General features: G+C 42.6%; 1 protein-coding gene across 2 annotated transcripts in view; it reads right to left on the reverse strand.

The window, feature by feature from the left end:
- Window positions 1–25,204, reverse strand: part of ADAMTS17 (ADAM metallopeptidase with thrombospondin type 1 motif 17) — a 157,345-nt gene that overhangs the window by 63,433 nt on the left and 68,708 nt on the right. For both annotated transcript variants that reach the window (XM_039557847.1, XM_039557846.1), the window contains exons 9-13: window positions 15,711–15,851; window positions 14,277–14,427; window positions 3,017–3,118; window positions 2,565–2,710; window positions 134–300 (exon numbers count right to left, since the gene is read on the reverse strand). In XM_039557847.1, the coding sequence (XP_039413781.1) occupies window positions 134–300; window positions 2,565–2,710; window positions 3,017–3,118; window positions 14,277–14,427; window positions 15,711–15,851 (707 nt within the window). The remainder of the gene's footprint in view (window positions 1–133; window positions 301–2,564; window positions 2,711–3,016; window positions 3,119–14,276; window positions 14,428–15,710; window positions 15,852–25,204) is intronic.

A 25,204-nucleotide genomic window follows, 5' to 3' on the forward strand; every position in this document is an offset into this window, starting at 1 on the left:
AACTGCAATTAGTCTTTCACCTGTAGCTAAGGGGACCTATTGCAGCCTTCTCACCAACAATGGGAACCCTGCAGATAAGAAACTGCAGTGAAAGAACAGCAAGGAATTACAGATCGAGATGAAAAAAACTCACCATCCATGATGACAGCTGTCAGGAGGCTTTTCTTCTTGTTGGTGTACCTGTCGTGGGCCTGGCACTGCTGGTCCCTGAAGCTGGGCACCCCTTTGGGGCAGGGCAGGTTCTCACACACCGTGTGCTCCACGCTGGCCCCCCGGCAATTCTTCCCACCCGGCCCCGGGCTGAAGTGGGAAACAAAACCAGGGTCAGCACCGAACACCCGGAATGTTCCACCTTCCCCTCCCACACTTGCTTTGCCCCCTGCCTCAAGTGCTCCTGAGGATGGAGACACAGCAAACATCTCTTCAGCACATGTCCTCCTTGCAATTAAAATACCATAGAAGCAGCTATAACCTGCACTATGGGCAGGGTATCCAGAAACAAACCTCTACTGCAGATAACCTCCATCCATGAAATCCATGCCATTTCACATACTTGTTTTTCAAACATGCAGGAAAGGCTGCTAATGCAACATCAGGATTAAGCACCTGCAAACCCTATCTGTTTTTACTGATGAATCCCCAGAGAAGAAGGAAAACACAAATTCTCAGCAACAGCCTATATTTTCTTTGCAAAATGAAACAAAATACAAACAAAAAAACACAAGTAAGCTGGAATCTGGAATCCCAGGTCTCAAGCCTTGTACACTATGAGCTCAAGCACTGCCTGGGATTTCCAATAAACAGTACAATCCAAGCCCACCCTGGCCCATGCCTGAAACAGCGACTGCATGAGATCTCCCAGTAGGCAACTCCACAGCCCCCTTTCACTGTATTTATGCCAAGAGAATCCACCCAATAACGGAACTGAGGAAATCAAAGCCCATTTATGCTGCTGTGACCCTTTTACATGACAAGAAGGGACTGGAGAAGGGATGCTCTGTTTAAGCCAGTGGTTTTCTCCTCCGTTCAACTGTACAACAACAGCCCAAAGCCTAAGCAAGAACACAAGGCAGTACAACTCAGAAGTCTGCACGTGCAAACTGGCTCAGGACACACTCCTTACAACCATGTGGAGGCAATGCATGTAAATGCTCAAAGAAATTACAGAGAGGAAAAACCAAATCAAACAGTGAAGCAACTGATTTAAAAATACTGATAGTCCCACAGGCTCAGAAGTCAGTTGGCAGGAGCAGAGGTTCCTGTAAAAAAAAAATCCCAAGACCAAATATATATAAAATAAAAGATAAATCCCTTAGCCAATATTTTTGGACAGTGAATAAACCAGCTGCAGAAGTGGGCTGAGGCCAAGAATTTGAAGCAAAAGAAGATCACGTGTGTATCCCCAGCCAAGAATGTATATGAGCAAGAGAATTTTAAAATCAGTGTGCAGTGTTGGAAGGAGCATTTCCTGTAATTTAAGGAACGATGATGAATGGATTTAGGTTTGGTCAGCACTGGAGCTGACAGTAAAGAAACCAGCTCAGTCCCCCTTTCAGGAAAATGAGCTGGATATTATAGACATGTAACTGCAGCTCAGATAAGGAGAGAAATGAACAAAAATATCCTTTTCACATGATTACAGGTCAGCAGCAGCAATTGTGAGCCTATCCATCATCTAGGCATGTCTTCAAAGTGACTGTGTTGTTATCCAGAATTTCAACCCCAATTTAAAAAGGAAAGTTTTGGGTACTTTGTGTGTAGAAGAAAACATAAAATCTGAATAAAGTCAGAGATACCCCACTTGGAGGGCTGCTCCCAGGGCTGTGAAGTTATAAAAAACACAGTTGGGATGGTCAGTTAAATGGCACCATTGTAACCTGTTCAGGACTCCAAGACAATGAAGAGACTTCTAGATGGGCCTAAACTGACCTGAGAGATGAAGGACAACACGTACATTTCATCCAGAATCAGAAAAACATCCAAGCCCAAGCAGAGAACATTGGCTTGTTTGTAGTCACTGTGCAGGAGCTAAACAGCACCCAGGGCTCTCTGTGTGTATGAAAACTTTCCTGTTCTTAGGCAGCACATCCTGACTGACAGAACATCTCAAGGGGCTTTGCCAACACAGCTCTGGGGCACTCTGACCAATGTCAGCCACTGCACTGCTCCCCAAGCCCAAAGCCAGCACTCCCTGCAAACTGATCTCTAAGGCACATTGGCTCAATCTGGTCTGTAGATCCAGATCAGCCCCTCCTCATTCACTGCAGTGCTGGAGGAGAAACACAGCATCAGCTTTTCTGCCATACTACATGTTTCTAATTCAACTATATCTACCTTAGAATCACTGCAATGGGAAACTTCCAAAGGTAACTCTTCAAGACACCTCCACAGAACCTATTCAAGTCACTCCAGGATTCTGACCTGGTCATCACTGCTTGTGAATGAGAAATTCCTCAGGGCTTCTGCACAGCTCTGCTGCCCATTTCTCCCCTGTACTCTTACAGCAAGGGTTGCCCAAGTGAGAAAAGGCTGCCTGTGTGGGAAAAGGAGGTGTGAGGACTTACGGCGGGTTGTCACATTTCCGCTGCCTGAAGCGCACCCCGGTGCCGCAGGTCCGGCTGCACATGCTCCACTGGCTCCACGTGCTCCAGTCCCCATCCACGTGCTCAGGGATGGGGGTTTTACTGACACACTCCCCAGCTCGACACCACTGCAAGGCAACCAGGTTAGCACAGCCTGGGAAGAAGCCCTGACCTTGCACAGGTGGAATTTAAAGGATGTCTGAGGGATTGCAGCAAGTCCTCTTTTAAGTTTCTAGGGATTTGAGGTTTTGGTGAGATGGAGGTGGGAGGAGGAAGAGAGGAGGTGAAACAAACTAAATGCTCTGCACACTTTCTACTTCAAATACAACCCAGAACATGACGAGCTATTGGTTTATGCTAAATACTGAACATCTTGGAAACATTATTCCCAATGCTGGTAAACAAAAAGTGATGCTGCTGAGCATTCTGATTACCTTGTCTGCGCCACATTCGGTGCCATCCAGAGGGGGGTCCAACTTTGTTTTACAGGATGTGTCTCCTTCCACCAAGCACCAGAGCCCAGCACACATCAAATGCTGTAATCACAAAGCAAGGAGATGCAGTTACTACTTTTGGAGATGCCAGCCATCATTACAGGATACACTTCAAAGCTCAGGCAGTCTTTCTCAAGCGAATCCAGAGGCATCCAGTTGGTTTGGGAGCAATTATTTTTTAAGGGTTGATTGGCATTAAGTGGTGAGGCTGGAAACATGAAAGAGATTGATGGATGCCACTGACAGGAACAAAACCTACCCCAAACAAAAAGTGTGCTATTCAAACAGATTTTTTTTCACAAGAATAAATCTGGTCCATTAAAAAGGAATCCTATATGGGAGGCCATGTCGGGTGCTTTGGAACCATGCCACATGCTTAGATGTCCAAGATGCTTAATTACTCCTATTTTTAAAAAAAGATACGTAACTGCAGCTGGTAGTAGCAATAACCAGCCAGAAATGCCCCTGGGGAGAAGGTTGAATGAGAAAGAGGAAAGGATGTCACGGTGTGCTGTGCAGCAAAGGAGGAGCTTGGTGGCAGGCAGGGTCCCCAGTGCTGTTGCTCTGCTCAGCCAGTGTGTGCTGCAGGGATCTCAGTGCTGACCACAACTGTGTGATCTGCCAGATCAATACGTTTTCAGAATTTAAGAAAAAGCACCAGGGAAAGGGGCCTTTGCATTGGTAACATTTTCCACAGCGCCCACCATGCTTCGCATTCCATGGAAGTAGATGATTTCAATACAGTGCTACACAGCTGAGTACCAAAAGAAAGAAAAAGAAGAGTTACATTTCTTTCCACTATTGTTCACAGTTCAATGTAATGGTAAAAAGATGAGAAACCTGACTCCAGTGCCAGCTGGTCTTGTCAAGATTTATTGCACCTCATTAAATAGTTGAGTCAACACGCTTCAGCCTCATGGTTCTTTCCCAATGTAATGTAAGAGACTGGGTGCATGTGTGTTTTGTGTACAGGCATGTTGGTATGTCTCTATAAAATAGATCATATCTCTATAAAAAAGATCTGTACAAGAGAGGGTGCAGATGAGATTGATCCCAGTCTCAGAGATGATGTAGAACATACCGAAACAAAATAGTTATCACAGCAGTATCTGCATCCTGCTCCATTTCCACATTTCTTTCTGGAAAGAGGATTTTGCACTATTTAAACCCAAAGAATATTCACAAAAACTGGAAGCAGACAGCACAATTTAACATCTGTATTAACCACAATGCAGAAAGTCATTGTCAAACAAACAAACAACAGCAAATACTCTGGGGAAACCTAAATCAATGAATTTTCAAGACATTTTCTCTGAACAAATAGAGCATATGGGAAAATATCAGTCTTTAGTAATTTTGACTAAATGACTGACTAATTAGTGGTTTACCCACAGCTCTGAAAGCACTTAAGCACCAATTAGCCATAAGGGCATCACACACTGTTTTATTGATAGGTATAGTGAGGCAGAAGCATTGACAAGACAGAGATTTCAGAGCTTACTGAGAAATTCATTGTTCCACCCCATAACTCCCAGATTCTCAACCCCCTGCCTTCTGGAGAGGACTAAAATCAAAAGGTACATTTATTAACCATCCAAAAGTGTTACAGGAAGAACACAAATCTAGGCAATAAACCACAGTGTGAAAGCACTACCAGCAAAATCTCCTTCCAAACTGTGACTGGGGACAATATTGATACGTAAAATGAAGGGAAGCTTTGGAAATTAAAGATGTAGACAGCAAGTATTTCCACTTTTCCAGTCTTCAGCCCCACTCTCGTAACCACAAAGCTTCAGAGCAGAATGTGAGGAGAAACACTCCAGCCAGATCTCTTGAACGACCCAGACAGAAATTTTGCCCCAGAAGGAAACCCTCTGCTTCTGCTTTCTGTCAGGAAGACATCCTGGCTGAAGATGCAATGGAAGTAACTACATCCCTAAAAGAGTTGTTCTAGACACATATGAGCACCATTGCTAAATATCTGTGCATTATGCAAGGCCTGTATTTGTTCAGCTTCAGTTTCAGGTCCCTGGATCATAAACTGCACCTAAATTAGGGTTAATTTCTGCTCTTTGATGTAAAACTGGGAGGACAGAGGGGGTGGTGGTAGAAACAAAGTCATAAAAATGCAACAGCTTTTCGTACAATTTTGGCTGGCAACCAGAATCCTTCCATAGCCCACAAGAACGTGGAAGGTGATAAAGCCAGGTCACATGCCCAGGTATGAGCCATGGCATGGGGAAGAAATGGGCAGAGATCACCTGAAGTATGTGTGTTTGCACCTGCAAAACTGGGCCCAGCCTAGGGATACAGAGGGTGCAAATACTCACATACATGTGGGTGTGGTGTGTATATATATGTGTGCATTTATGCCTATATATACATATATACATACACACACATAATTTTAGGGAGATAAATAAAGGAAATATGTCTCTCAGCAACACCAACCCTTCTGAAATCTCCCATCTTCGAGGTATGGAAAACATTGGATTTTTATAGCATCCCTGTGTTTGATTCAGAATCCTAAATGCAAAGCATATTTCAGGAAACAGTTACAGAAAAATCTGGTAACGGCGCTGAGCTCTGTGTTCTGGTGCCACACCACTACAAAGCCCAGGCCCTCGTTAGCCCAGTCCCCTGCATTTAATAGTGTTCAGATACCCCAGCAAAGATGAAACCATCAGCTTTGGGATTGTATGTTCCCAAGATGTTTTATCATGTTAATAGCTCTTTTCAAAAGAGATCATGTATCCTCCTCAGCTACAATAGGAGCCCAAACAAAACTTCCCATTAAACAGTCGAAGTGACTGACTTTTTAATGGTTAAACAGCCAGCTTTGTGGTGAAATATCCAAGCAAGAAATGGCAGGACTTGAAAGGAAGTTGTTGTGAGTGGCAGCTCAGAGCTTATACTGATACAGAAGAAGCCATCAAAAGAACTATATTAGTGTTAATTCTGCATTCAGCAACCAGCTTTCAGAAGGCAGGTCCCTGCCTGCAAAGCATTCCCTACAGCGTTCAGGAAGTGCCAGTGAGGATTTTCCAATGATAGATATTTCGCACTGGAAAAATATTGATTTGTTGAAACTGTCTGTGGGGAAAGGTCATCTTTGGATCAGCTCCCAGTTTGAAATACTTCCAAGAGCAAAATAAAATTTTAAAAAGGGATATGGCTGTTGAAAAGTAGCGTTTCAATAAAAATTTAAAATCACTTGTTTAAAAAAAAAAAAAAAAAGCTTTTTCTGAAACTGAACCCTTAAGGAGTTTATACAGAAAGAAAATAAAATTTAAAAACTGAAATAAAATGAAATTTTTATAAAGGTGCAAATTTTAGACTCTCAAAAACTCCTAGGAGATAGGAAAGCTTGTGTGCACAGCTGTTAGGAACCAGTCCTGGGAGAGGTCACAATGTGGAAACTCCCAAGCTGGGAGAGATGTGCTCGGCAGGTGAACGGCGCTTCCGATTACAGGGATTATAGTGGTATCTATTTGACAAAGGGGCCTCACTGTGCCAGGTGTTTTCTCTCCCTCAGAGATCTCACCATCTAAACAGACTTCTGGGAGCTTGGGGATAAAAGAAGTTTTATCACTCCGTTTTAGGTGGAAAGATGAGGAACAGAAAGGGATTAAATGTCTTGCTGAAAGTCTGCTGGGAGACAAGCTGAACCAGAGCTGCTCGAAGCTCTCTGCTCAGTGTCACTGCCACAGGCTCCTGTGTCACTGCCTGCTCCAGCTAAAGCCAGGGTCTGGCTCTGGGCCCTCCCATCTTTCCCAGCTTTTCACACTTTTCCAGGACAGTGTTTCCCTTCCCTGGAACTCCATCCCTGCATGCCCACATGGACTCGCAGCGTGCGGAGCTCACGCACAGCTCAGCAAAGGGATCTATTTTAGGTTCCTTAGCTCAGTGCTGCAGCTGGAAATGAGGAGAAGCCAGAGTTAATCCAGCCAGCTTCTTGCCCACAGGCAGTAAGTCTGGAGCCTGCTCTTTCTGGGGTAGCTACTGCATCACCACTGCTGCTAAAATCTGCGTGACCCTACCCCATGACGTCACATGGGCTCACAAGAAAGGGCTCACAATACTTTCTCCACCTCAAATCCTCAGATTGTTACCTACAAGGGGAGCTTCCAAATCTCCAAAGCATAAAGAGAATCGAATAAAGATGTCCTTCCCACCAGGGAATAACTCTACAGAAGCTTGTTAATTCCTTACACATTCACTCCCTCACCTTGGCTGCACTTCTCCTGAGGATGAATTTATTTCTGCTGCCTACTGGAAAGTGGAACCTCTTCTTTCTAGCAGCAGAATTGAACCACCATGAAACCAATTTTTCTGTCAAAATGAGGGGACTATGAAAAAGAACTTAGGAAGAATAAATATCCTTAAGGAACAGGAGCGAGAGACCTCATAACACATAGGCTTCCTTATAAACCGGTTGACTTTCAATGAAGTATCAGAACTCTTTTATTTTGCCAAGGTTTTGGCTCAGCATATTGCTAACCAGGATCCTAATTAACACCTATTAGGTACAATAAACACACAATTTACTCTCGCTTTCCTGTTCAAAGCCCAATGCAAATGTTCTCAAAGCCTCACAGGATGCTTCTGAGCAGCAATTCTTTACACAACAAGGTGATAAAAACAATGCTCCCAATTTCTATACCATCGCTGTCTTTAATTATGGGTGCATAAATGACCCACAGCAATCACAAGGGAGGTGAGCAGCATTGTTTAATGGAGCTTCTTGCTGTTGAAAATGAGATGAGAATTGTTTCAAACTCAAATCCTGTAAAACTGGAAGGCACTTTAGGAAAGGAGCCACATGTCCCAGACAAGGTAACTGTGAAACTCGGATCCATGTCTCAGTGGCCAAGCTGCTGACATGTGTCTAGAGCTGATATTCCAAGGTACTGCCAGACAAACAGTGGAAGATTCTCAGACTGCAGGGAAGGCACAAAGGAATAGAAATACTTTCTGTTTTTTTAAACTGTACATTGGGAAGCAAACAATCAAACAGGAAAACACTGTTTCTAGTTTCAGCAATATCTGGTGCTCTCAAGGAAAACTAAAAACCTTCAATGTCTGACATACTTCTTTGCAAAGCACCAGATTTATTTAATTTTTTCATATACCTGGAATTAAATTAATGGTCAAAAGAAAGAGATTGGAAAGACAGCAGTCATAAGACCACAGACTAATTTTATGGCAAAACATTATGCTGAATACAAATCTTTCCAGTGCCTCTAGGGCACTCATGTCACCAGCTCCAGGGATCCACAGACATGGAAAAATCCAAGGAGAAGAAGACAAGTTTTATGCACTTTCCTACCAAAGCACAGCTTTCACTGTGTGAACTCTTGAGCTTTGCTGAGCCCAGATTTCAGCATCTTAAACGAGACAACTCAACATGTACATCAGCTGAAAAAATCATGGAAGTGTCTTTATATGGCCGGACCCGGAAGTAGAGATACATGGAACAAGGCACTAGAACAGTCTTTGAACTAAATTATCGGCATTTTGTACTGTGACTTATAACCAATGTTTAAAAGAGCTGTTCTTAAGAGTAATGTTCATTCAACAGCTCCCACAAAGCTCCCCAGGCTTAACACCTGATTGTAGAATATGAAAAATATTGATTTTTTTTGAACAAGAGGCAGAGTTGTCTATTAAAAAAAAAAAAAAAGGAAAATTAAAAGAATGAAATCATGGATTGTGTTTCTTGGCCATGGAAAAAGAGAAGCAAGGGACAGCAAAATAAATATAGATATGTACACACACTGTTCAGATGTGGTTGTGAAAATTATGGGGTTATCTTGAAGTGTTTTGCAGATGGGAAGTTCCCAGAAGGCCAGTGGAGAAGTCTGAATGCCCTTCAAGCTTGTTATACACTATTTTCAGGCTGATACGCAATCGTATTCTGGCTAATTTTGTAAAGTTCAAACTTTAGCTGTAGATGCCACATCACAAGGCTACACTAATTCTTTCTCCCTCCCCTTGTCTTAATAAGAAATGTAGGATTGCCAAGCTCAAGTGCTTAATTTTTAATAGGCTCTCTCTACTATTGTTAAGAGTTTATTATGTTTATATTCCTAAATTTCCACGTTGTATTTTTATAATTTTATTTTGGTTCCCCTCTTTTTATTTTTCTTTAAACCACTGCACCAGAATGTGTTTTGACCATCTTCCAAACTGAAACACGTACAAAAATTTCTGAAGCATTCCAATAATTGTAAACTGGGCTGTGCTGCCCAGGCAGGAACTCTGCTTCTCTCTCGTTCTTCCTCTCTCTTAAACAAAAAGTATTTCCACTGAAAATAAAGAGAAAAAGGTATTTTTGCAACATACAGAAGCAGTGAAATAGGACACTTTGGCTTCATAGAAACAGGCAACGTGAAAATAGTCTGAATTCTAACAACCTACATGAGGAAAACTATAAAATACAGAATGGCAATTAGGCTAATTGTTACCTTTACTTCTCAAAATAAAAAAAATCTGCTCATTTTATTTTAGAATTGCCAGGCTTCTATCCTGCGAGCCTCAAGAAAAACCCAACCCATCCTCTTCCAGATTTATTAGTATTATTATGTAGACAAAGTCCCTGGTTGTACAGAAAGTGACAATGCAACCTATTATTTTCAGGATAAACCAGTTTTCAATCTAATTACCACGTTCTTGTAAATATTCTATACGTTACTAAATAATAGGGCTCACTATCATGGTCTGCATCTCACAAATGGCCCTGTAGAGAAAAGGCAAACAGAGGCCCATTGATTCCCATGCACAGAGCCCAAGAGGCCACTCCAGCAGTTTCTTTGCAAGATCAAGACCACAGACAGACCCACAATTGCTGAATTATACTCACCACCACACTATCAAATATGCAAACTGAAGGGATTCATAAAATCCACTTGATCACTGAAATTGCTGCTCTTTCTTTACTTTGTTTTTTGGTTCCTCTCCTTTTCCATATCAGCCAAGAAATCTACTTTTTCTCCTTTGGCTTGCAATCAACTTTGCCCTCTTGTTCTGTAACTGTAGATATTGGAAAATACCTACATTTGTTAAAAAACAACCTGAACCTAAGAAAAACAGTGGAGCCAATTCTAGCTGGTTTAATATTTCTATAAACAGTGCTATGTCAAAATTCACATTCCCAGCTACATCTGAGCTGACAGTGTCCCTGTCAGAAAAAAATCTCTTTGTAGCAATGCTAATCTCATTCCAAGTGCCAGTCCAGCCTCAGCTCAGTTTTGACTCAAAACAATGCTGGACAACGACGGTTGCGTAAAAACCCGCAAAAATGTGTTGATAATAAATAAGCCAAAAGGCTTATAAAATAAAAAGCCAAATGGATACATGAGATAGAAATCACATTTTTCCCCCATAAATATGATTTCAGTGCAAAAGCCTCTGTTGGTAGGCGTGCCAGTCTGAAAAATAAAGATTAAACATGCAGAATGTTTCCATGTGAGGTTTTGAATGTGTTTTGATGCATTTTTGGGGGAGAAACACCATCTCTGCTCCATGGGAGATTCAACAGAAACCATCCGTTCTATTCCTCTTGGAATAAACACAGGGAGAGCAAAGGGTTAACCCCTGCTCTCGAGGCATCATTGCCTGGCTGGGGTTGAAGTTTTCTGCTTTCTCTCTCAGAGGGGTCAAATGAATTCACAATAGTTGATTCATAGCCCAGTGTGGAGCTGAAGGACAGAGGTCAGACAGGTTGAATTGCCTGTAATTTGCACAACTGCTCCCATGTTAGCCCTGGACTCACGTCAGCACTCAGCAGCTAGAGGCCCCCAGGACCTCTGTGTTTGGGGTGCACTGATAATGCCCTGTGCAGCATCAGAGGTGCACTTCTGTTCAGCTTTTCCTGCAATTATCATGATGCTGCTCAGAGCTTGAGAATGACACAGCCATCTATTTAATTTCTGCTAAAAGCAACTTGTCTGCCTCAAAATAAAGGCCACTGTGTAAGCTCTTAGGTGGGCCAAAGCTCTGCTAACACTGTACAGCTTCCCAGCTGGAGACAAGGCAGCATGCCTGGCATGGCTGAGCACACTTGTACATCCTGCTAGATAAACACTCACAGGGATCAGACAATGCCTGACATTTGCAATGGGAAAGATGAACAGAAAGCACCATGGGAAAGCACTCTGATGCCTTTGCATATTCCAGGAGAAAATTGTGTAACTTGGATATGAAGGGGGAGCTACTGAAGGGTCTTGAGAGATTCATTAACATACTTGAAATCATAGAACCATAGAGTGGGGTTTGGGTTGGAAGGGGCCTTAAAGATTATCCAGTTCCAACCCCCTGCCGTGGGCAGGGACACCTTCCACTGTCCCAGGTTGCTCCAAGCCCCATCCCTGGACACTTGTTCTTTGCCCTAACAAGAACCCAGGCTAAAAGCCTGATTCACAGCTCCTTAAAGAGGTGACATGCACTAGAAAATCTCACCCAACATCTTGGAGGTCATAGATCACAACAGACTATGGATCATCTATCATAAACTCATTTTTAAGTATATCACAACGTAGAAGTAAAGAAAAAAGGAATGTCAAGAGGTTTAGGATATGTAAAGCTGAGCCTTCCTCATGTTTTAATTTCTGTTCTGTAAATTTGGAGCAGAATAGCTGCAGGATAGCTGGTTTGGGAAACTTATAAACCTGAGAGCTACCATTTTGTTCTAAGGCATCTAAGTTATCATTAAAAACAAAATAGAAGAAGAATTTTGGGGATGCAATCTCAAATATTCAGATAAGGGTGAATATTCATGGATTAACTATCTTGTTGGGCTGGTGTCGGAGGCCCAGCCACTGCCAAGCATTGAGGGACCTGACTCTCTATGAAGGCAAAGATTACATTCCTTTAAAAAATTGGGTTTTAGTGCTGTTAAAGGAGAGAGCTTACTGCACAGAAATTTTCTGCAGTTTCTCAAAAATGTTGAAATTTTGGAATCATCTAACTTCTAAAACTTGCTCTAAACCAAATTGCATGGCATTTTTGAATGTAGGGCCTCTAGTTTGCCTGACATAATTATGTAGCTCAACTATGTCCAAAGAAATATTGTAATATAACTTTTCCTTTTCGTAACAAATATTTACTGTCAAATGTTTATTGCTTTTACATTTGGATTTTTTTAATACTTTATTGAATTAAAAATACCACATTACCATTGGCTAAAAGAGGAGACAGCTGTATTTGCCAATAATTTCTACAGCTAATGCCAGTGACCAGTGCCAATTTTTTTTTTGGTTCATATTTTTGTAGACAGCTTTGAGACTTATGATACAAGTATTCTGCAGAGGAGGCCTGAGAAACACAAAGGTGAAAAGAACACAAACTTCAGAGGTTTAAAAATCAAAAGTGATCATTTCCTCTAAAGAATTTCCTTTCCTTGCCATCAAACACCAATTCAGAGTAGCATAACAGGATGCAAATATTTGCTTAAATTAATGGCATGTGACATAACTGATCCAGAGCTTCACAGGGTGAATGCTAATTCTTAATGCACATCTGCAACAGAAATAATTTTAAATAAGGGACTGCAAATTGGTTTTAATCTGCTGAAGTTCTACCAGGCTTTTCATTAGAAAGCACTAATGTCTTCATAAAATATGCTTTTCTTTGGGAGAAAGGAGAGATGGAGAAAAAGAGCATGGTTTTCATTGTGTTCTAAAGGTGTCAGATAATTAGACTGGTGAAAATATCTTGGGAGACACAAGCACCTGCTGTCTGCATCTCGCAGAGAATGGTGCCTCTTGGCACATTATTCTGGCAAACATGTCCCTGAAGCAATTCCAGACTGGACATGCAGCTTCTGTGTGAGAAATGCTGACCACCTACCAGCAGGCTGACATTCTCATTAGGCGCTGGAATATCCAGAAACAAAATGGGTTTTTATCACAACAAGGGAAATAGAAAAAATCTATTCCAAGAGGAGCCCAGCTGGGTGACACCCACACAAGTGGAAGAACTTGAGTCATGCTGGGTAGATCTGAGGTTTTCTTTACAGACCTATATTCAAATACTTTGCTTCCAGTACAGTAGTCCTGGTGGTCTGCATTTTCTTGATGGAGCTGGAAAATACAACCTATCCAGATTCTTTTCCTATTGTTTTATATTAGCTAGTTTCCAAGTCCAAAATAAATAAAACAGCTAACGTGAAACTAAGAGCATTTTCCCAGGACTTGCATGTGTTCCACAGTTTTAGTAATTTGGCACTTAGAAACCTCAGTTATCTCTGATTATTATTTTCTTTCTTAACACTGATTTAAGACCCCAAGCTTGTTCAGAATGGGAATGAAGGACAACTAAAAAATACAAATGGCCAGTTATTAAAAGCAAGAAACCTATCTGTACAGGAGGGGATGCTGCCAGCTGGGGCTGGTGACCCAACACAGCTTCATCACTTTCTTCTGGATGTCTCCAAGGCCACAGTGGAAGCAGGGACTACCCCTCTCCCTGTCTAAAGCAGGGTGCAGACAAGATCTGCTCAAAATTAAAAGATCTGATTATGAGTAAGACCTTATGAAAAGTTTAGCTGTCTAAATTCCAGAGGATGAGTCTGACAGCCTCATCTCAAATACAACCTTCTTCTAGAGACAACAACAATCAGTGTTTCCATTTTGCCAACCAACCACGTGATACAAACCACACTACACCCAAATCCTGATTAAACATGATGTTGCTTAGAAAACTCACAAGATTCTGCACAGAATTCTGTAGGGAAGGCCTCACGAAACAAGCAGACCTCAATATTTCCTCAGCACAGAGTTAAGAGTCAGCTCCTAAGAACACTGCAGTGGTCTGAAGGTGAAGGCCGTGAAACACCCAGCCAGCCATCTAAGCTGACTCTGTGAAAGTAGCCAAACACTCTTGTGAGGAGAGACTTTCACCTCAGCTGAACTTCCAAGAAAACAATCTCTACAGAGCATTTCAGCAAAACAATGTCAAAAAGGAACAAAGTGCAAACACCAGTTTTTCTAAGTCTGCTCTGGGAGATTACCAAGGGCAGTGTGGGGAAAGAAAGATGAGGCCTAAGCAGGAGCTGCTGACACGGAGCTCAAGGCCGTTTGATTTTCCACCAGCAGTGCTGAAACTGAGGGAAGTACAGACTCCTTTTCTCTTCCCCAGGGCTTGGCAGCCTTTTTTCCACTTCCCACCTTGTTTCCAACTACAACCCACGAGCTCTTACCTCCATATTCTTACAGAACGTGGCATTGGTCCCAAAAAGGATCTGGCACTGCTCGTCGGCGCTGTAGTGCATCCCCGGCAGCTTGTGAGGGAGCCGAACAGAATACTGGCTCCGGGGGTCTGTCACCAGCAGACAGGTGCTCACCTTGGACCTGGGGAGGGCAGGAAGGAAAGATGCCCTTAAGGGAAAGCACCTCTGAACTGCAGTGTTAGATCACTACTACAGAGGAGCTGCTGTTGTCTCTTCAAAAGGAAATCTCATGTGAAACAGTGGGTTTTCCCTGGAAGCCTTCTAAATCATTGAGAACTCCAGATAGAAAGGTCCTTAGGAACTCATGCATGGCCCCAGGCCTCAAGGCAGGACAGACTACATTCACAACATTCTGGGTTCAACATTTGTCTAAACTGTTCCTAGAAATCTGACGGAGACTCAATTCTGCCCTCGGGCAATTCAGCCCAAAGCTTCACCAGCCTCGAAATGACAGCTAGAAAGTCTTCCATCATGTCTCACCTCAATCCCTCCAGCTGAATTCTGAGCCCTTGACTTTTTGTCTTATCCATCACAGGCATAAAGGGAAGATTTTTCTCCTTGCCTTCACAACAATCTTTTACAAATTGGAATATCACTGTCACATCTGGGGCCAGATGCAACCAGATGAGTTCAGATGCAACTTCTTTTTCAAATTCGTGCCTTTAATATGGCAGTAAATATCCCATTTTCTTTCATTGTTTTCCTTTCTTTCTCACCTCTAACCCCCAGAGTGGGAAATTTTCCATGCTGAACTCCCTCCTAGCACGAAGTACTGTGCCAGGCACTGTTTGTCAGAGCTGCACTGAAGAGTTAAGACCAGAACTGCAGAGTTCAGACAATTCCAGTGCTTACTGTAGTACATAAGACTTAACAAGCAGCAGGACAGAAATACTTCCTGAACAATTGAATATGATGAGCTGAAACATGGATGCAGTAGGAAAGAAGTTTACAGTGAACTGTTTTAGACCAACACTCACTGAGGAGTGAGAAAACACATCAGAATTACCTCCAGGCAAAGTCAAGTTTCAATAAAATAAAAGCTATTTAATAATAAGACAGTAAAAGCCACAGCACAAAGGTGCAGCATCCTTCAGCAGAGATTTCTGCAGGCCACCTACACACAGATTTCTGCCATTGAAAAACTGAAGGGCATTTTCTGTAAAAAGAAAGTGATATGGAATTTTTTTAAAGATGTTATCAGCACATTGACAACTGCACATAATTATTCTGTCTCTCTTCAATCCTCAGTTTCAAGGGGCTATTGCAATGGAGACAGATTCAAACTTGCACGCCCTGATGACACATGTACACTTTTTTAAAAGGAAAATTCTTAATACTTTCACCTTAAAGCAACAGAGTGGATTCTTGCCTGATAGAATATTTGACACTCAGCACAATCCTTACTTTAGGAAGTTTTCAAGGTCATCTCGGCTGCATGAAGACCAGGAAAGGTCACTTGGGTTCCTGCCCTTCACCCATTCTCCAGACATAATGTGAGACCTCCCAGCACAGGGCTGATGATCATCATCGTGGCTCATTCCCATGCTGTTGGATTGGAACAAAACAAGACAAAAATCTATCAAGTTATGGTGTGGGTTTCTCATTTCCCACTGCCTTTAGCAATGATGCTATTAGCAATTAACAACTCAATAACAGGCTGCACTTACAACACATAATCAGTCACGTACTGCCCTGGGCACTTGTTAAATAAAGAACTATAGGTTCCTTTAATTTATCCATTGCCTTAATATCAGAGTGTTTGGTGTTTGTGTGTTTGAAACTTTTAAAAATGCTTCTTATGGACTTTCCTCCTAGGAAATGTGACTATTTGAGGGATTATGGGAAGTGAACCTGGAGAAGTGATGTAGATCAGAGAAGGGTATCTGCTGGAATATTTATTGAAAATTCTGGCTTGCTTTCCAAAATCTAGTGGATATGATCCCTACAAACACACAGACAGAATGATCTAGAGATGGGCCTCTGTTGTTGTTGCATCACTGGGTCTCCAGCTGGCTGTCTGGAGCAAGCCAGGAGCAGTCCCTTTAAATATGGTGTTGCACTGTTTAATCCATGCTATTTCCCTACAAATCTGAGGCTCCTGTTTGCTTTCTGACTGTGCTCTTGGCTTTGCTTCTCCTCAGTCGTGGGACTTGACTGTTCAGAGCCCAAACACGACATCCATTTCTAGTTGCAATGAACCAAAACCCCCTTCAGCAGTTTGATAATTATGGCTTAGGTTAAACCACCATCTCTGCTATTTTTAGCTTACAGTGAAGATTATACAGTGGAGTCTATTATTTTAGGTTTATCTCCAGGGACATTATTATTTCTAGCAAAACTACATTTAACATAATTTTTAGACTCAGAAGTTCATAGTTATTCTTGTTTTTAAACCTTTGTGGTTTTTGAACAATGAAGAAACATTAATATCAAGCACATTTTGTTTGATGCACGCAGTAATTATCTAACAGTCTATTAGCAACTCTAACTTTGAAACAGTAAAGAGTAAAATTCCTGGTCCACTAAGTAAATGGGAGTTTTGCCATTGACTTCAACAGAGCCTGGGTTTCACTCCATATATTTTACCCATGTTGTTTCTACACATAGAGAAAACTCCTCACATGCTAGGATGAAAGTTCCAGCAGTATTTCTCCAATGCAAATAAGCCCATCTAAAGATTGTGTTCCTAAAAGTCAGAAAAAGAAGAGCCCAGTACCTTGAAGCAAGGGATGTGAGCTTGTCAGGAATCTTCCAGAACTAAGTTCACCCCAAAATGCCAGTTTAGAAGGCTAGTGGGCATGCAGCAATCCTGTTAACTTTTCTAAGGGAGACCAGGCAGGTTTTCAAGGTTTCTTGCAGCTTGTCTGCCTTGTGAGTGCCACAGTGCTGAGACTCAAAGCTGGGCCCTTTTTGGGTTCCTACTCTGTTTCTGTGGGATGGGATCTGGCAGTCCTCCTGTTCTGGCAGCTTCCTGAACAGTCTCCTGGTCAGCACATCAGCTGTTCTACCTCAAAAGGGTGAAAACAAATCATCTTCCTGACTTCCCAAGTGCTTTAGGCTCCCTGATTTTATCCCTTCCAGAAAAGACTGGTCTTTGGTCTAGGGTTGTTAATTAAGAAATGCTTTAGCTTTCTGATTAACTTCAATTATTTTTTGTCAAATATGTTGAAAGTGAGATTTTGTTGGCAAAAAACAAGGGTAGCAGTAACTAATTAGTACATTCCTGTCCTTAACTTTATTTTAAACCCGACATCCTGAAAGATGTCTTGCCTAGGACTAATGCTGAGGCTGCCAGACCTTATTCAGCTTTACTTTTGCAGGGGGTTTGAGGCAGATAAAGAGTATTCTCTATAAAGACTGAATCAGAACTCACACCTCAAGTTATTTACAGGCTTCTTCTGAAATTAATTCAATTCTTACATGTGTGAAATCTACCCATTCCTGAATCATTCCTGTTTTCTTAACAGAAATCCTTTTAAAAGTCATAAGCATAAAGGAATTGAGCCTGAAAGGAATACCTTTATTGGTATTAAGCACAGGAGCTTTGCCAGTTTTTATTAGCTTGGGATGTGGCCTCAAGGTACACAGGCAACCCCTCCTGGCCTCTCAATGATGAGTTTCTGGTAGAATGAAACCAGCAGCACCTTTGGAGCCTGTTTTAATTGGCAATGCATAACTTTTCTCAGCATCTACTTTACCTTACAATGACTCACTTGAGAAAATGATTAAATGACCTTCAGGACTAAAGCATACCCTAGCATGCTAACACATTCTTTACGGAAGTTCAAGGGTCTCCACCTATATCAAAGGGACCAGGTTTTCCTAAACATGTAGTAAATGCAATGCTGTGCTGATTCTTTTCACTAATGAATAGTCCACCTCCTTTTAACAGAAATAAATAGGACAGAGCAGTGTGCGTTTGTACTAAACACCAGTGCAAACTGAATCAACAGTTTACATTTCCTTTGTGACCATCTAATCTTACCTGCTATTCAGAATTCACGTGGAATTAGAAGCAGGTAATCAGTCTCTTGAAATATTCTGCCTTGGGAAATGCTATTCTTACATGAACTGATCTTGAACAAAGAGTTGATAAGAAAAGCTCTTAGATTAGAAGTAGCAATGTCAAAATGACACTGCACTGCCCTGCAAACCCACTGCCCTCTGTGCTTCCTGAGACATAAATGTCCATTTTATCAGGAGCCACAAACAGATGCTGCCTGTTACCCTTCACAAAGCCAGCAGAGCCACTATGGATGAGCAGGATTCGGCTTCCCTTTGTGCTGTTACGAGCACAGTCACTCCTCCATCCTAACCCCACGGGAAACTTCTGCCTTTCAGTTCATCACATTCTCCTCCTAAAGACAATGAGATTCCACAAACGCAAGGACAGCATAGACTGTCAGCTCTTCAACTCCTTTCATTCAATGTTTACTCAGAGTAAGCACCCTGGGACTCTGGTTTCACACTCCAGCTTCTTCCCTAATATAAATAATGCATTGCTTACCAGTCAAAGACACCAGGGCCTCACTGGAGGAGTCCTGAAGCACATTTACTGTTGTTGTTCATCATGTGTGAGGCCAGAAACAAGCTGACTGACCAGTTTGAGTCCTGACTGTTAACATAATCACAGCAAGGCAAATCTGATCAGGAGTCACAGGGAGGCAGCAACAACAGATCTCTTTGATGCAGTTTTGTTGGAGAACAAGGCTTTAAAGTACCACTGCTATGAATAAAAAATAGCATGCAGTCTCTGGGAGCTCTGGCCTCCCTGAAGCCTGTGCAGCAATCAGAACTGGGTCAGGATGCCAGAACTGCACTCTGGGCCTGAGCTGGCCAGTTTCTTGTGTAACGCTTTTAAGCTAAACTCAATTATCAGCCCTCTGTCTTCCCACAGCAATGCTGAACGAATGCACTTGCTTTGTTTGTTTGGGTCATTAGTGGAGCTTCTCCTCTAGACAGTTAATGTAACTAAACTGCTCTGTTTACCCTTGGTGTGTTTTCCAGTGTTTCCTGTTATTCTTTACAAGCCTGAGCCAAAGTGCATCAAAGCCTGTGGAAAGCCTACTACTGCCTTCAAGGCACTGCTGCACCTCCAGATTCTTGAGGTCATGTACACAAAAAAATCTTCACCAGAACCACTATGACCCTCGATAAAAACCTCAAATCTGAGTTGAGGATAATGCCAAGGGCTGGGGGAAACGGATTTAGGAGATGCTTAAAATCTTTTCTACAGCTGCAACTCCGTGGCTGATAAGAGACCACTGGAGAAATCCCCAGGACTGTTATGATTAACTTGCCCTTAGCAGGAAGAGATATGAAGTAACAAGAGGTAAGTTTGATAGAAAATACCATCAACAGCAGCAGAGAGCTTTCCTTCAGAAAAAGGGTAGCTAGCAAAAGAATGAAATATGAAAAAGGGAAGCCTGAAAAAAAGACACGCAGAAGTGAAAATGCCACAAAGTAAGAGCACCTCCATCACCTCCCTGAAAGTCAAACCATTCCATTTGCCTGCAAATAACTCAGGGTGAGTCAAACGCTGGATCACTTTAGAAACTCACGGCTATCAAGGCTACCCAAGGTGTCCTGGCTGTCACCCCAGATGCTTATTAAACATGCATGACAAACAATTGATTGCTCTCCACACAACTGGACTTACCTCAGGCACCACTTCTCAAAAGGGCAGGGAGGATGTCTAGCTGCCAAGAAGGAAATGAGGACAGCGGGCTGTCTCTCACTTCCACAGATAGAAATCCAAAGGAGTCTTTCCAAAGAACCAACTCAAAAAGACTTGCAAGTGTGTAAGTGCAGCAACACATTAAATAGGAAGAGCTCCTTGGGGTCAGTCCTGCAGACCAACAAGGACTCATAGAATTGATCAAAGAGCCCATTATAGCTGGATCCCAAATACAGGGGGGGGGCAGGAGAAGGCAGTGATACCTCACGCTCCAAGTGAAAAGCTCAGTGGGACCACTAAGGTTTTAACATTTCTGGCTAATACTTGATTGCTGGGCAGCATGCTTTCTCTACCTGTAACTTGCCTTAGTGTGAAGATGTTCTCCTAAAGGCTTTGTTTCTGCAAGGGAACATTGCTACGAGCTACAGGCAGTACCAGCCTTGCATGTCACCAATGACCTTCTCAGAAGAGAATATGAGAGAAGTCATTCCCTGTGACCCAGCTTGCCATGACTCACCCACAAGTAATCCAGCAATAAATGCAGAGCCAGGACTAAGCACAAGATTTCTTTCTAAAGCCCACTGGAGAAATATAAATGCAAAGGGAGAGCAGACTGGACAACATCCTTGCAGAGTGGGAGATGGAAGAGAGAAGGGGAGCTGTAATACATCTGCTCTGGCATGTCAGCGTGGGCAGGATGACAGCGCCCCATGGAAGGACAGCTATTTAGACATGCACAAATGCCATCTGTTTTTCCATATGAACGATGTCCATATGAAGGACAAAATTTCTCCCCTTCCCACCTCTGACTGGGTTTCAATGAAGGTTTGAGAAGGGAGTCCCACCTCTGCAGTGCAGCCAGTGTCAACCACAAAGGAAGACGCTGGCACTGAAGGAAGTTACACAGGGTGCATGGCTGGCAGCTGAGAACATTAAACATGGCCATTAAACTCAAATCCAAACTAAGCAGAGGACATACATCAACAGTTCTCAGCAGCTTCTGCCTTGGGCTGGGTTTGAAGCAGGAGTGGGAGACAGCACCCTACATCATCCAGCCTTTGAGCTGTCCGCTTCCAAATTGAGTTCAATGTTAGGAATTTTTATTAACATTTGAAATTGAAGCTGCATCACTGGAAAGATGCCTACTTCTGAACTGGTTCAACATGTTTAACATTTCAATATAAAATACTGATAATCTTGCAAGTTATGAGGTTTCCATCCAGTTGAGAATAAAGGCATAACAGAGGAAGAAGTGAAGTGGGGGTGCTCATTTGAGCTGGAACTGCAATAGGAGCTGCAGTGCAAAGTGAGGACAGTAACTTTGAGGGAGAGACCCAGGGAGGTGATGCCGCCAAGAGAGGCAGAGACAGCCAGAGAGGTCAGAGGGACCCAAGGGAGGCTTGGACTAACTAACAAATCCTGGGAAAGCGCTGAGGTGAGCTGAGCTCTCAGTGAGGGAGGAGGCAAGGAAACATCTTGTGCAACTTTCCTACAAAACCAGTGGCCACTAAGGGCATTGGCTTAATGGAAAACAGGCTTTTTCACCCTCTGCTTTTCAAACATGTAAACACTGTTTCTTAAATATGCTTTGACTCTTCCAGAAACTGTCAGGAGCATTTTGGGGAGCTGTGATGAAGAGAGGGAGATGATCCTACTTAAAGCATTTGAAGTAACCGAGGCTAGTTATTGTGTACACAGTGTTATCTAGAACAGGGGTGTTCAGGACGGGTGCTGTACTTTTGGGTTTTTTTTAATCAAGAAAGTCAACATTTAAAGGGAGCCATGACTACTGGACTCTTGTTTTCATAACCAAGTTTATGTCACTCTCCAATAATGAAGTAACCAGATATTTTATATGGCTATCTACTCATCAAGCAGCCAGGAAGTCAACAACAGCGAGTGAGAACACATGAACGCCTATGGTGAATAACAGTGTGGAAAGCTGTGGTTTATTCAGCTGCATGACAGATCCAGCCCTTTATGATATGGTTTTCATTTAAAAAGGATTAGCTCTTTTGCCTTGGAATCTGGAAGGCAGCAAAGTACGAGTTTGTGCCACAGGGAGAGAGAGCACATGAGAGTGACATGGCAGGGACAGAAAGCACATGAGACTGACATGGCAGGGACAGGCAGAACATGAGTGACATAGCAGGCACACCCACTGGGGTTTCACACTCAAACATTTTATCTAAATGCCACTGGCATAAACACCAGACCTTTACATGATTTGACTGAAGCCTAACCAAGGCCACGAAGAACAGGCTGAATCATCTTAGGATCCTCTCCCCAGCAACATCACATGCTCACATTATTGACTCCTTTCTCAGACATTTCACAGACATTTACTCATGGGATTCTCTCTGAGGAGCCCTTGCTGTTTCACAGAGTGGGTGATTCACGGCAGGACAAGCATTGCCTGATGTATTCCAGCACCTTGGGTGAGATGAAGGAATCCAGCTGCAACACAACTGAACATCCACCATTCCAATGGCCTCTCTCCACTGCTTCTGATTTCTAGGATGTGGCCCCTGCATACCAACCTTTTCCTGAAAAAAATTCACAGTTTCTGGTAAGAGCTGGCAGGTTCTGAGGCTGCAGGGGCAGAAAAAAAAGTGCTCCACCAAATACGAAGTCCTACAAAATGCTAAAGTTGATCAATATATGTACAAATAAACTTGGCAGAAACTCAGCATCGAAGAGGTAGCATTACCTCAGGAAAAGACCCTTCCTCCTTCTGATCTCAATACTCCCTCCTTTCCAAGATCCATTTAGCATCTTACACAAATCTTTCCTGTCTCCTTCCTTAAAGCACTTTCCCAACTCCATGCAGGCATCCAACCACATGCTGAGCATTTCTACACCCTCTCAAATGCTTTGATACCTGTCAACAACATACAGCAGTCTTCTGACACAACAGCACCAGTAGGAGTCAAGGACTGCTTTAATTCCTTCAATCAATCCCTGCTGAAGAGGTGAACACAGATATATCCAAAAACACTCACTGTACAACATGGATCAGCAACTCTCTACTGGGAATCGCTTGTCTGACACTGGCTATTTGTCATGATCACAGCTGAGCTGTGACCCTAAAGTAAAAATAATTCATCTGAGGATATCTCCATGAAAATGTTTGCATTAAGCTGTATCCTTGCCCTCCAAGAGATTAAATCCACTTCTTGTACATACAAAATTCTTGCTTCAATTTGGTTTCAGAACACAGAGAACTGTTGCAGAAGGAGCACAGTGACTATGAATGAACCAGTGGTGGGCAGAGAAGGACTGCTCATTCCACAGAGGCTGCTGTGCTCCATCTGTAGCTCCTTGTTTTTGGAAAGCACCCTGGGGCACAGCAGAAGAAACAAGCTGAAGGGTAACAAGCTGTTTGCTTTCAGCACTGCCTGAAGTGGGTGAGAATGAGACCTCTGAAAATGTGACATGCATTTCCTCAGAAGATGAAAAGGGAATATAAATTATAGGGTGGAAAAAGACCAAACCCTGGGATAGCTGGGTGGGATTTCCCACCCACGAGGGAAGAGAGACAAAAGCTCAGTGAGCACTGACGGCCCTGTCACTCACAGTGTCAGAAACCCCAGGGGATGCTCTGTGCGCAATCACTTTTCCAAAACTCCTGTGAAACCCCTGAAAGCCTCCAGTCAACTGCATTAAACGACTGAGTGCCAAACCTGAATGCAGAGCTACAACACAAGACACCCTTAAAAGAAAACCAAGGAGAGGGGAGAGATGGTGTGGAATATTTGCCAAATACGTGCAACACAAGTAACCCAGATGTCCCACACTCTGCCCCATCAGGAAGCCACCCACAGCTGAGCGCTGGGGAAGTGGGACAGCCTGGGGGAGTCAGGAATGCTGGCTGCCTTGCCCACACTGGGAGATGAATTCTCCATTCCTGTAGGTGAGAATGAGGAGATGGCCAACATCAAAAGACAAAAAGGTGAGAAGTGAATGTAATATATAAATTCTACCAGCATCAAGTGTTCTGCAGTCCCCAGACAAGGCAGAGGGTGTATGGTTCTCAGAGCAGCAGGTCCTCTTCACAGAAATATTTTTCATCCTCTTTCTTGGTCCACATTGTCAATCACTGTGGGCTCGCAAATGCAGTGCAAGAAGAAATCCATCCTTATGTGATCCTTTTGCACTGATTCACCAACACAACAGGTGACTGCAGCAGACAGTAACAAACCTCTGGGCTCACTTTTGCTTCCAAAAATGAAAAAACCCACCAGAACTAGCTAGCAAAAAAATTGCACAGGAAATGCATGATGCAATTCAAAAATTTTGTTTCCATTAGTGGCACTCCCACACACCGGCTCCCTAAACTCCTGGGATTTTTCATAATGGTTCAGCTGCTAAAATAATTTATAGTACCAGAACCACCTGGCCTTGGCTGTTCGTAAATGATTGTAGAAGTTCAGCAAGTTATCTCAGTTTCACTCATTTTATCAGCAGGGAGAGACTCAATATCAAACAGGAATGTTGCAAATTATGGCTTGGTATCAAAGCAATTTGGAAATGATATGTTCAGACCAATACTGAAGTGAAATTCTTTGGGTAGTGGGTGTGACTGGTTGCCTACAAACCTCAAGGCTAATAAAGTCAAGTTTGCTTTCATATTGTCTAAGGAAGCGACATGAGGAAAGTAAAAAACTACTTGAAAAAACACTCTCGCTTTGAATAACTTTGGCTTGAACATGTTAATGTGAAGACAAATTACAGAGAAAGAAGAAAGTCTTTTATTTTCATAAGATACTGTTTTAGAGGGTCTCTAGATGGTAAGAGGTGCAGGGTGTGTCTCTTTTATCTGGTGACAGCTTTCTAGAGATGTCTATGAGCTTTTCTCATGTGATTCTGTTCATTGTGCTCAGAGGGGCTCCTGCAATCACACATTTGGCAAACCTGGTAAGGTTACTTGAACACACACCATAAACAGCTCAGAAGGAGCTGCAGGTATGGAGAGTAGTACTTAAAGTATAAAAAGAAAGTATGACTATATTTTCCTAAGCAAACAAGTTGGCTTTTTCTTTGACTGGAGAAAACTCTCAGGATCATATCTGGATTAGTACTGGAAATGTGTCAATAACAGAGTAAAATAATGGAGAAAGAGGTAAAAAAATATACCCAGTGGAGATGGCACTTCAAGTGAATAGATGGGAAGTGATGCTTGTACACAAAGGCAGGAAAGCTGATGACAATGTCGTCGTTA

Source organism: Corvus cornix, chromosome 10 (genome assembly GCF_000738735.6).
Source record: "Corvus cornix cornix isolate S_Up_H32 chromosome 10, ASM73873v5, whole genome shotgun sequence".
NCBI lineage: Eukaryota > Metazoa > Chordata > Aves > Passeriformes > Corvidae > Corvus > Corvus cornix.